This window comes from Microcaecilia unicolor, chromosome 2 (assembly GCF_901765095.1).
Source record: "Microcaecilia unicolor chromosome 2, aMicUni1.1, whole genome shotgun sequence".
Lineage (NCBI taxonomy): Eukaryota > Metazoa > Chordata > Amphibia > Gymnophiona > Siphonopidae > Microcaecilia > Microcaecilia unicolor.
The window spans coordinates 173,068,002-173,080,418 of record NC_044032.1 but is presented as its reverse complement, the minus strand read 5'-3'; the positions used below and the strand labels follow the sequence as shown (position 1 = coordinate 173,080,418).

Below are 12,417 nucleotides of genomic sequence, written 5' to 3'. Positions count from 1 at the left end.
GAGCAACAAAACACATCAAAGACAACAACTTCAGCCACAAATAACATGCATTCAAAAAATATTCTGATTTTCATGTCATTTGAGCCATAGCAAAATAAAACTCTTTACTACTAAGCACATTGTGAAAAAATACAAAACATGAAAAAAATTCTAACATAGATGTATAAATATGTCATACAACAGTAGCACTAACTCCTGTGATTCAAATAGCAAGAACCCTACATATGAATAGGCAGCACTACAAATATTACTCTGGACCCCAGACACACCAATACATGTCCTCCTACTGCTAAAACAGAACAAGCGGGATCTGTACACAGAAGCTACATGCCGTCTCCTATGCTTTGTCTGAGCATACGCTTAAGAGCTATGCTTAACGCACAACTCGAGCGCATGTGCCAGACACTATCCTCCAGCTGAACTCCCTAATGCTCAACGCTATGAGCATGCCTATATTTGCATGTCATCGTTGAGCATTAGGCAGTTCTGCGCTCTTCCAGCACTGTTTCTCTGGCGCCGTTCAGTACAGTGCTGGAGATTTGAGTATCTGGGCCTAGCTGGATAAAATTTCCACTCCCATGCTATACCCCCTCCCAGAAAAATTCTTTAAAATTGCTAACATGTTCTAACAGGGAATTTGTCACAAAATGCCTTAATACGGTCTCGCTGTACCGTGTTAGTGCATCTTAACCGCACATTAAGGGTTTAATGCCCTTCAGTAAAAGAGCCTCATAGTTATTAGCGTTGGAAGCAAAAATACATAGTAAAAATTTTTTTAGATACATTAAAAGCAGGAAACCGGCCAAAGAGTCGGTTGGGCCGCTGGACGAAAATGGTGTTAAAGGGGCGATCAGGAGGACAAAGCCGTAGCGGAGAAATTAAATGAATTCTTTGCTTCGGTCTTCACCGAGGAGGATTTGGGGGGGACACCGGTGCCGGAAAGAATATTTGAAGCGGGGGAGTCGGAGAAACTAAACAAATTCTCTGTAACCTTGGAGGATGTAATGGGTCAGTTCAGCAAGCTGAAGAGTAGTAAATCACCGGGACCTGATGGTATTCATCCCAGAGTATTAATAGAACTAAAAAATGAACTTGCGGAGCTACTGTTAGAAATATGCAATCTGTCCCTAAAATCGAGTGTAGTACCGGAAGACTGGAGGGTAGCCAATGTTACTCCGATTTTTAAGAAGGGTTCCAGAGGAGATCCGGGAAATTATAGACCGGTGAGTCTGACGTCGGTGCCGGGCAAGATGGTGGAGGCTATTATTAAGAATAAAATTGCAGAGCATATACAAAAACATGGACTGATGAGACAAAGTCAGCACGGATTTAGTGAAGGGAAGTCTTGCCTCACCAATCTAATGCATTTTTTTGAGGGGGTAAGCAAACGTGGACAATGGGGAGCCGGTTGATATTGTATATCTGGATTTTCAGAAGGCGTTTGACAAAGTGCCGCACGAAAGACTCCTGAAGAAATTGCAGAGTCATGGAATCGGAGGTAGGGTATTATTATGGATTAAGAACTGGTTGAAAGATAGGAAGCAGAGAGTAGGATTGCGTGGCCAGTATTCTCAGTGGAGGAGGGTAGTTAGTGGGGTCCCGCAGGGGTCTGTGCTGGGTCCGTTGCTTTTTAATGTATTTATAAATGACCTAGAGATGGGAATAACTAGTGAGGTAATTAAATTCGCCGATGACACAAAATTATTCAGGGTCGTCAAGTCGCAGGAGGAATGTGAACGATTACAGGAGGACCTTGCGAGACTGGGAGAATGGGCGTGCAAGTGGCAGATGAAGTTCAATGTTGACAAGTGCAAAGTGATGCATGTGGGTAAGAGAAACCCGAATTATAGCTACGTCTTGCAAGGTTCCGCGTTAGGAGTTACGGATCAAGAAAGGGATCTGGGTGTCGTCGTCGATGATACGCTGAAACCTTCTGCTCAGTGTGCTGCTGCGGCTAGGAAAGCGAATAGAATGTTGGGTGTTATTAGGAAGGGTATGGAGTCCAGGTGTGCGGATGTTATAATGCCGTTGTATCGCTCCATGGTGCGACCGCACCTGGAGTATTGTGTTCAGTACTGGTCTCCGTATCTCAAAAAAGATATAGTAGAATTGGAAAAGGTACAGCGAAGGGCGACGAAAATGATAGTGGGGATGGGACGACTTTCCTATGAAGAGAGGCTGAGAAGGCTAGGGCTTTTCAGCTTGGAGAAGAGACGGCTGAGGGGAGATATGATAGAAGTGTATAAAATAATGAGTGGAATGGATCGGGTGGATGTGAAGCGACTGTTCACGCTATCCAAAAATACTAGGACTAGAGGGCATGAGTTGAAGCTACAGTGTGGTAAATTTAAAACGAATCGGAGAAAATTTTTCTTCACCCAACGTGTAATTAGACTCTGGAATTCGTTGCCGGAGAACGTGGTACGGGCGGTTAGCTTGACGGAGTTTAAAAAGGGGTTAGATAGATTCCTAAAGGACAAGTCCATAGACCGCTATTAAATGGACTTGGAAAAATTCCGCATTTTTAGGTATAACTTGTCTGGAATGTTTTTACGTTTGGGGAGCGTGCCAGGTGCCCTTGACCTGGATTGGCCACTGTCGGTGACAGGATGCTGGGCTAGATGGACCTTTGGTCTTTCCCAGTATGGCACTACTTATGTACTTATGTACTTATACATTGAAAAGTATCCACAGTAAAAGCAACTGCACAGCTCTGTGGGAGCTCTTTTTTTACCCTGGTCAGGTTTTAAAGTGAATATACGCTTGTACTTTGAGAGTTGGTGCAGGTCCATGGATAAAAGTACCTGTGGATTTTGCAGTATGTTGTTATTTTGAAAATTGATACCTTAATCCTACGTTTTTCAACCAGTGTGCTGCGGGCAGGAGCGGACTGACTGTTCGGACAACCGAACACTGTACGAGGACCTAGAACACCAGGGAACCCAGTGCCTCCCCCTTCGTGAATTCGCATTTCTCCCTGTTTCTTTGACTCTCCTCCACCTTCAACCACGTCTTGAAGGAGGCTCCCCAGTAGCAGCAGTAGTTCACAGCTGCTGCTTGCAACCTCCTTAGAGTGTCCTGGTCCACCCCCATGTAAACAGGAATTTGCATTAGAAGGGGGTGGGTCACAGCAGAAGAGAGGCTCCAAGCAGGCTGCAAGCAGCAGCTGAGAATTATTGCCACTGCCAGGGAACCTCCTTGAAGATGGAGGGGGGGGGGGGTTGGAGAGAAAGAGAGAGGTTGTTGCACCTGGGAGTGGAGAGTAAAGGGAAGAAAGAGAAAAAATGCAGGAACTATGAGGAGGTGGAGGGAGGGAAGAAAAAAAAGTGTTGGACCTGGGGGAGGGAAGAAAGAGGAAAAATACTGGACCTATGTAGAGGGTAAAGAGAGAAAAGCCATGGACTGGAGGGGGAGTGGTGGACCTGAGGGGGAAGGAGGGAAGAAGGAAAGAGAGAGAAGTGATGGGTTCAAGGGGGTTGGAAGAAATGATGGATCCAAGGGGTGGAGGGGAAGAAAGAGAAATGATGGACCTGAAGGTGGAGGGGAGTGAGAAAGGTGTTAGGCCACAGGGGCAGGGAGGGAGGGAAGAGACAGGAAGAGATTTTGGGCCACAAGGGCAGGGAGGGAAGAGATAGGAACAGATGTTGGGCCACAGAGGGCAGGGAGGGAAGAGAGAGTGGACCACAGGGTTAGGGAGGGAGGGAGAGATGAAACATGCAGATGTTGGGCTATTGGGGTGGTGGGAGACAGGAATGGATGCTGGCCAACAAATGGGGTTGGAGAGAGCTAAGCTGTCTGCTTTTACTACATTCTCTAGCAACAAATTCCAGAGTTTTAATTACACGTTGAGTGAAAAGATATTGTCTCCGATTCATTTTAAATTTACTACTTTGTAGCTTCATTGTGTGCTCCATAGTCCTAGTATTTTTGGAAAGAGTAAACAACTAATTCACGTCTACCCATTCCATTCCACTCAGTATCATCTCTCCTCTCTGCCGTCTTTTCTCCAAGCTGAAGAGCCCTAGCCGCTTTAACCTTTCCTCACATGGAAGTTGTCCCATCCCCTTTATCATTTTCGTTGCCCTTCTCTGTACCTTTTCTAATTCTACCATATCTAATTTGATATGCGGAGACCAGAACTGCACACAGTATTTGAGGTGCGGTCACACCATGGAGCAATACAAAGGCATTATAACATCCTCATTTTTGCTTTCCATTCCTTTCCTAATAATACCTAACATTGTATTTGCTTTCTTAGTAGCTGCCGCTGCACACTGAGCAGAGGGTTTCAACGTATCCTCAACAATGACACTTAGATCCCTTTCCTGGTCGGTGACTCCTAATGTGGAACATTGCATTATGTAGCTATAGTTTGGGTTCCTCTTTCCCACATGCATCATTTTGCACTTGCTCACATTGAACGTCATCTTCCTTTTGGATGCCCAGTCTCCCAGTCTCGTAAGGTCCTCTTGTAATTTTTCACAATCCTCTTGTGATTTAACAAATTTGAATAACTTTGTGTCGTCAGCAAATTTAATTACCTCACTAGTTACTCCCATTTCTAGATTATTTATAAATATGTTAAAAAGCAGCAGTCCCAGCACAGACCCCTGGGAAACCCCACTATCTACCCTTCTACATTGAGAATACTAACCATTTAACTCTGCTCTCTCTGATTCCTATCTTTTGACCGGTTTTTAATCCACAGTAGTACACTACCTCCTATCCCATGACTCTCCAGTTTTTTCTGGGGTCTATCATGAGGTACTTTGCCAAATGCATTTTGAAAATCCAGATACACAGTATCGACCAGCTCACCTTTATACAAGTTTGTTCACCCCTTCAATTAATTGTAATAGAGTGGTGAGGCAAGATTTCCCTTCACTAAATCCATGTTGACTTTGTCTCATTAATCCATGCTTTTGAATATGCTCTGTAATTTTGTTCTTTATAATAGTCTCTACCATTTTGCCCGACACAGATGTCGGGCTGACTGGTCTATAATTTCCTGGATCACCTCTGGAACCTTTTTAACAAATCGGCGGTACATTGGCCACCCTCTAATCTTCTGGTACCATGCTTGATCTTAAAGATAAATTACACATTTTTAACAATATTACATATAAGCAAAAAAGCCCATTTCTCCAAAAATGAAAGGGCCCTAGGAAGGCTATCGTCTAAGCGATTTCTCCTCTCTCCCCTTCCCTCCCATTCCATCCCATCCATGTCCAGCATACTCCCCTCCCATCCCATCTATGTCCAGTGACTCGCCCCAGCCCCCCTTTTAAGCATCCGAGTTCCAGTTCAACCCCAGCCCTCACCTGCCCCCACCCTCTTCTCCCACAACTGCCCTCCTTTCCTCCCTGCAGCCCTTCCTTTAAAACTTTTATGTTATCTCAAGTCGCAGCGGCGTCAGTGAAAGCGGCAGGCTCGGCTCGCCTCCAGCCTTCCCTTTCCTTCCCTCTGTGTCCCGCTCTCCTCTGATGTAATTTCCTCTTTCCGCAAGGGTAGGACACTGACAGGGAAGGGAAAGCTGGAAGCGAGCCAATTACCTAGTAGCTCATTTGCATACGGTTACGAACCTAGCCAGCCACCCACAGATGCAGATTGACAAATTATTATATAGAGAGATTACTAGCAATAGTTCCACAAGTTCATTTTACAATTCTATCAGTATTCTGAGATGAATACCATCCAGTCCAGGTGATTTGTACTCTTCAGTTTGTCAAATTGCACCATTACATCTTCCAGGTTTATAGTGATTTAATTCAGTTTCTCTGACTCGTCTGGTTTGAATATCTTTTCTAGCATTGGTATCTCTCCCAAATCTTCCTTGGTGAAGACCGAAGCAAATAATTCATTTAATCTCTCTGCTATGTCTTCCCTGAGTGTCCCTTTTACCCCTTGCTCAATACCCCTTGCTCATCTAGCAGTCCAACTGATTCTTTTGCCAGCTTCTTGCTTTTAATATGCCTAAAAAAAATTTTACTATGTGATTTTGCCTCCAAGGCAATCTTTTTTTCAAAGTCCCTTTTTGTCTTCCTTATCAGCGCTTTGCATTTGACATGCCATTCCTTATGCTATTTCTTATTATTTTTAGTCGGATCCTTCTTCCATTTTCTGAAGGATTTTCTTTTAGCTCTAATAGCTTCCTTCACCTCATTTTTTAATCATGCCAGCTTTCATTTGGTTTTCTTTCCTCCTTTTTTAATACACAGAATATATTTGGCCTGGGCTTCCAGGATGGTATTTTTGAACAGCATCCACGCCTGATGTAAATTTTTGACCTTCACAGCTGCTCCTCTAAGTTTTTTGGGGGTTTTTTTTTCAACGCTCTTCTAATTTTATCATAATCTCCCCGTTGAAAGTTAAATGCTAACATATTGGATTTCCTGTGTGAATTTCTCCAGAGCCGATATCAAATCTGCTCATATTATGCTGTTATCAAGTGGCCCCATCACTATTACTTCCTATACCAGATCATGCACTCCACTAAGGACTAGATCTAGAATTTTTCCTCCTTGCTGGTTCCTGTCCCAGCTGCTCCATAAAACATCCCAGAATTAGCTAAATAATGAGATAAAAAAACATATAAATGTATGTAAAGCACATCCTTATTATGCAAACTGATAGTGGAGTCTCTTAAAGGGACGATTGACTTAAACAGTGCTTCCCAAAGTCCCCAGCATAATCAGCCCTCTCCATCCCCTCCCCACCACTATCACTGCCTTTTAGGATCTTCTCGCTGCTGATTTGGTGGAAGAGCTAGAGTGACCCTGTTCACTGCCCCAATAAGCTCCCAGATAGGAAATGATGCTTCTTAGTTCCTAGCTGTAGTACTACGAGACTACCAATAGGAGCTACTACTACTACTACTATTTGACATTTCTATAGCGCTACTAGGGTTACGCAGTGCTGTACAATATAACATAGAAGGACAGTCCCTGCTCGAAGAGCTGAGACAACTATTGCAATCCAGTAGCAAATCGGGCAAGGGCAACCGGGAATCGCTTCTGCCCTCCTTCTCCATGAACCACTGAGATGTGAGACTATGATTGGTACCAAGAGGAGGGAGGGTTTACAGCAGGAAGTGCCTGATCATGCTGAGACTGTCTGTTCGGGGGGGAGTACTGCACAGAGGGGGTCAGTTAGGTAACACTGAGTCTGTTGGGGACAGGATGGGAAGATACTTATTCCTCCACCAGCCCTTTTAAAAGTTAAGAGGGAACATCTTCTCCTAAAAGGTGTCTGCCTTATAATCAGAAGGTCATAGATTTAAGGCTGGCTTCTGCATGATATAGTGGGCCTGACTTGAAATGGTACCACCCTGATGATTTAGTGGCTTGTAGGGGCAGGAATGATCCCCAACTGCTCCTGCCCATGCCATCTCCCAGTCAAATTGGCTGCCACAACTTCCAGTGGCAGTCTCGTCAGATTGCCACTGAAGGTTATGGCAGCCATTTTGCAATTGGAGTTAGCACGATCACGAGCGATCCACAGTTGCTCCTACCCACATAGATTCCAGTCCCAAAATGGCTGACACAGCCTCCAGCAGCAATTTCGTGAGACTGCCACTAGAAGTTGTGCCAGCCATTTTGACTGCGGAGATAGCATGGGCAGGAGCAACTGGGGATCACTCCTGCCCGTACAAGCCACTTCCATTACGTAGTTTCCAATTATTCCAGAACTTGTGGGTTAGTTGTCCATCAACCAGCAGGTGGAGATAGGGAACTGAAAACTGAGTTGAGACATCTCTCTGTTGGCATTCAGTCCACCTCTTTAGTATTTATGTAGACAAACAGTAAGTAGAAACTCAGAATAAACACAACAACCTTGCATTCTGATGCTCCAGGAAAGGAAAAGCAATGCCAGCTCTGATGTTGTTTTTCCACAAATAGTGTAGCTTTTGAAGTTAAATGCAAGCTGTGTTACTTGATTTGCATAATAATGTGATGCTTTGCATCTCATCATTCAGCTCAGGTTACAGTAAAATAACACCTAAAGATAGCATTTGATTTTTTTCCATGTACTATGCATCATTTGGCAGGAACCATAGGTTAGTCTCCCAGTGCACATTGGTAACTAATCCTCATAGACTTCAAGCAGTGTCTAAAGTGGGGAGAACTAAATATCCACCCTATACAGGAGTCTGTGGTGTGTTTCATTTCAGTGACTTTTGCAGATGCACGTAATGTGAGCTTATAACTTGCAACTTTTGACAGGTTGAAATTCACGTAAAAAGAGATGCATCTAGAGTATGTAAACTCACTAAGGGATGGGAAGAACGGACAAAAACTCCAGGGCCAGTGGGTGGTTCAGGACCACTTCTGCACATTCCACATAGGTAAGGGATGAAAGCAGATTCTGTACGCTAACACTCTGATTTGCATTGTTTGGTTCATTGTGGCATGTTAATATTCCATTTTTTATTTTATTTTTTGTAGGTCTGTTCCATCATGGAGACAAGGATTATAGCTGAGAGAGCTGAATCTGGATTTCATGTAAAATGCTTCAAAATCTTTGGGCTCTGAGAACTTAATTAGGTGATAGTGTGCTCAAAGGACAGAGTAAATCATAACACCTCCTGAAGGGAACAGAAGCATGGTGCCTGACTGGGCATGTATTGTACGTGGATCTAAGATGTAGCAAGAGTTTGATTTTATTTCTTATTTTTCTAGAAACACAAATTTAACAATCAGAATCTTCTGTAAAATACTATGATACACATATAGTACCATCTGCACAGTTAGAGTGAAATATTTAAATGAGTTTCATTTTCTGTCCTTTCCAAAAATGCCAGTATTAAAATGGCTCTGGGGGAACTTAAAAGTACTTTTCCATTATCTGGCTTGAACCCATTTGACTTTCTATCAAGGACCACTGACTGTTTTAGCCATTGTAAATTAGTTGGTTTAACAGCACTAGTGTTGATCTGTTTAACATCCAGTAATTGGTTAAAATAGCTTGCTCTGATCTTGAGGTTTCCTATCATAGCTTAAAACAGCTGTCATCTCTACTGCAGTTACATTAATATTAATGTGGCTTCAAAAGTGCATTTCATATAATAAATATTTATTTTCTTTAACATGTTTGATCTGATAGTGAACATAATTGCACTTAGTAATGGGATCTTGGGGAGAAAGTAATTGCTGAGTCTCATTTACTGTGTTTAAGCTTGCAGTTATTCTGTTCAGAAGTGTTTTATTCATTTTATTATTACTCTCCATATTTTATCTGGGCTATGGTCCTAAGTATGGAGATATAGTAGTTCTCTTATCCTCTTGATTTTACCGTAAGCCAAAAATTTGCTATCTGCAGTACCATTTTTTTTTTTATCTTAAGATGACAGGTAGATAAACAGCATTCTAAAACCCCATCTCTAGCAATAGAAAGCAGACTGTGTATGCAACAAGGACCTACCCTCTAGTACTCAGATGGCTTGGGCTTTCTTTGTAAATCAGTAGACAGACACCCTGGTGTAGATGGGAATTGGAACAGTTTTGACTTGTGTTGGCATCTGTACCCTGGAAATTCCTGAGAGGCATCTGTAGCAGAATGCCTGAAGATAATTCAGCTCAACCCACAACGTTTTTCTTCATGCTTTAAAAAATATTTGAGCATCAATAACTTTCTTGGCAGAACATCAAAAATTAGTCTCAAATTTGTAATAGAACAATTATCTTCCAGTGAAGTGCATTGTGTCCCAAATGTAAAACAATCAAAGATTGCTAAAGTGATCCAAATAGCAGTAAAAGCAGTCTCTTTAAAACACAAAGCCAGGCTGTAAATCCTTCCTTCAGTTTAATCCAAAATGTCCAGCTTCATTAAAAAGACTGACACCAACCCTACATTGATGTTTCAGCTATGCCTTCCGCGGGTACTCCAGGTCTACAACACACAGTGTAACACAGAGTACCCTTAAGGGCCTGTCTGACACATCAGTTGGGGTTTAAGTCATCTTAATGAATGTGGATATATAGGCAAGGGGCATACATATACAGAAATATATTAAAAAAAACCCAAAACAAATAGATCAGTTTGTGGTCTTGAAGGTCTAGATTCAGGAAGCCCTGGTTTAGAAGAAATACGAAATCAAAAGGTTACACAATTGTAATGGTTTAAATTTCTGAAACTTTTCAATAATTGTCTGCAGTAAGGTCACAACTGAACAGCTGTAACAAGTCATGTTCCTGATATAGAGACCAGAGGAGAACCATTCCAGATGTGGTTGTATAACCGGGGGGGGGGGGGGGGGGGGGACGGGACTATTTTGAAATTATGTGTAGTGCTAAGTAGATTAGAAGAATGATTGTTGTAAATGACAAGATGTGAGTGTGGAGAAAGTGTGGTTACTTATCTGTAAATTCTCTGTGGATAAATCAACCACAAATGTGGGTGATATAATTCCTGACGGCCCCAGATCAGATCTGGTCTCCCAGAGCCCAGAAGAGTCCAGAAAAGCTTTCTGGGCATGTGTAAGTGCTGCCTCCTGTGTGTCCGTTGCTTATTTATTTATGAGGTTTTTATATACCACCTTTTTGATGAAATTTACCCCAAGGTGCTGTATAGGAAGAATAAGCCAGACATAAGTAATAGACAATTACAGCAATAAACATGTTCAAATAACAGTACACATTTATGGTATAGTATGCTACGTATAATGTCAACAAAAAAACACATTAAAACATTTTAATAGACAGCACAGGATATAAGCGGAAGTGGAGCATGTAGACAGAAATAAGGGTGACTAACTTAAGGAAAAATTGTACTTCCGTTCATTCCAAAGCTTAGTTAACTTCAGCCAGAAGAGGAGGTGGGAAGGATTGTGTGGCTGATTCATCTGGCTCTCTGCAGAGAAACTCTAAGATCTACAAGGGTTGTCATATAGAGAAAAACTGTAATATAGCTTTTTAGCATGGGCTGTTGCCTCTCTCATTTTGGACAGGCCACCTTATAATTCCTGGAATAATAATTAGGGCTGTATTGTGATTAAAATGTTTAATCGTGATTAATTGCACGATTAAACATTTTAATCTCGTGGTTGAAGGTGGGGCATAGCCAGCAACCCATTTTTTTTTGGGGGGGGCACAAGTTTCCCTTCCCACCCCACATTATATATACTTTTTCTGGTGGGGATGTTGAAGACCTGCCAATTGAAGAAATCCACTGCCAATGTGGCTCTCTTCCTCGTGCTGCATCAGCAGTGAGGAATCAGTGGGGTTTCTCCAGCCACCAATGCCAGCACTCCCCAAGCATGCTCAGTTCATGCACAAACAGCATGCTTGGAGTGCAAGCATTGGTGACTGGAGACACCCTGCTGACTTTCTCCCTCCTGAGGCAGTATGAGGAGGAAGGGGCTGACTTAGACAGTGGATTTCTTCAGCTGGCAGGGCTTCAGCTACCCTACCAGCCATTGGACAAGTATTGCAGCTTTAGAGGGGGCCTTAGCCCAAAGGAGGAGCCCTAGGTCTCCAAGACCCCTTCCCTGCGCCTATGCTACTGATTGAAGGCCTAGCACCTTCCTTTCTCCTGCTTACAGGTTCAACTTGCTACTATGCTCTATGGTAGCTGCAGGGCTGTGTTCAGATCAGGCTCCCATATTTCAGGCTAAATACACTATTTGTTTATTTACTACTCAAATTCTTCCATACTTCTGCTCAGTATATGTTGGGTCACCAGCCCTGAGTTTATTTTGAGATTTCTTTCCTTCACTTAGTTTAAACTCATTGTTTTGACTGGATAAAAGCAACTTTGTGTCCCTGCACTATACAAGCAAGCAACCTCTCTCTTTCCTGTGATGAGCTGGATCTACACGAAGAAAAGAAAAAGCCTCGAATGAATCTGCATCAATTGGATCATCAAACAACACCAGGATTCAGGAACTGCATAATGATGAAACCATAACTGCAACTCCTTGAGTTGAAGTTCATATCTTTAACCTATATTATCTCGAAATTTCTGATATCAGCTGAAGTTCCCCCTCAAACTACCAATAATCTCACAGATGTGAAATACAGTCTTTAGATCAATTTTTCTAGTGAACAGAAGTGCCTACTCGATATCAGATACTAGACTTTAAAACTATTTTACCTTGTTTCAAGATATAAAAGTACAAAATATAAATACAGTTAGCAGTTCTACCGAATGACTGCATATCTATCAGAGAATCTCAACTTTTCTTACTTAAAAGCGACTCAAGAACCTTACCAAGCACTGTCTCCCCTGTTAATTGCAGCCAAAGACAAACTGGCTTTTGTTATACTGAATAGATAGAAAGCTCTGTAATCCCACCTACTTTAATACACAAAAAATGTAGGGACAGGCTTATGAACCTCAACATGTATATGCTGGGAGAGAAGAGACATGATAGAGATGTTGAAATATCTCAAGGGGCATTTATGTATAGGAAGTGAGCCT

The 12,417-nt window shown here is 42.4% G+C and overlaps 1 protein-coding gene across 1 annotated transcript in view; it reads left to right on the top strand.

Moving 5' to 3' along the window:
* Positions 1–9,906, top strand: part of CCDC112 (coiled-coil domain containing 112) — a 59,539-nt gene extending 49,633 nt beyond the window's left edge. Inside the window, exons 9-10 of the mRNA XM_030193500.1 lie at positions 8,223–8,344; positions 8,445–9,906. Of these exons, the coding sequence (XP_030049360.1) occupies positions 8,223–8,344; positions 8,445–8,475 (153 nt within the window). The 3' untranslated portion in view covers positions 8,476–9,906. The remainder of the gene's footprint in view (positions 1–8,222; positions 8,345–8,444) is intronic.
* Positions 9,907–12,417: the final 2,511 nt, after the last annotated feature.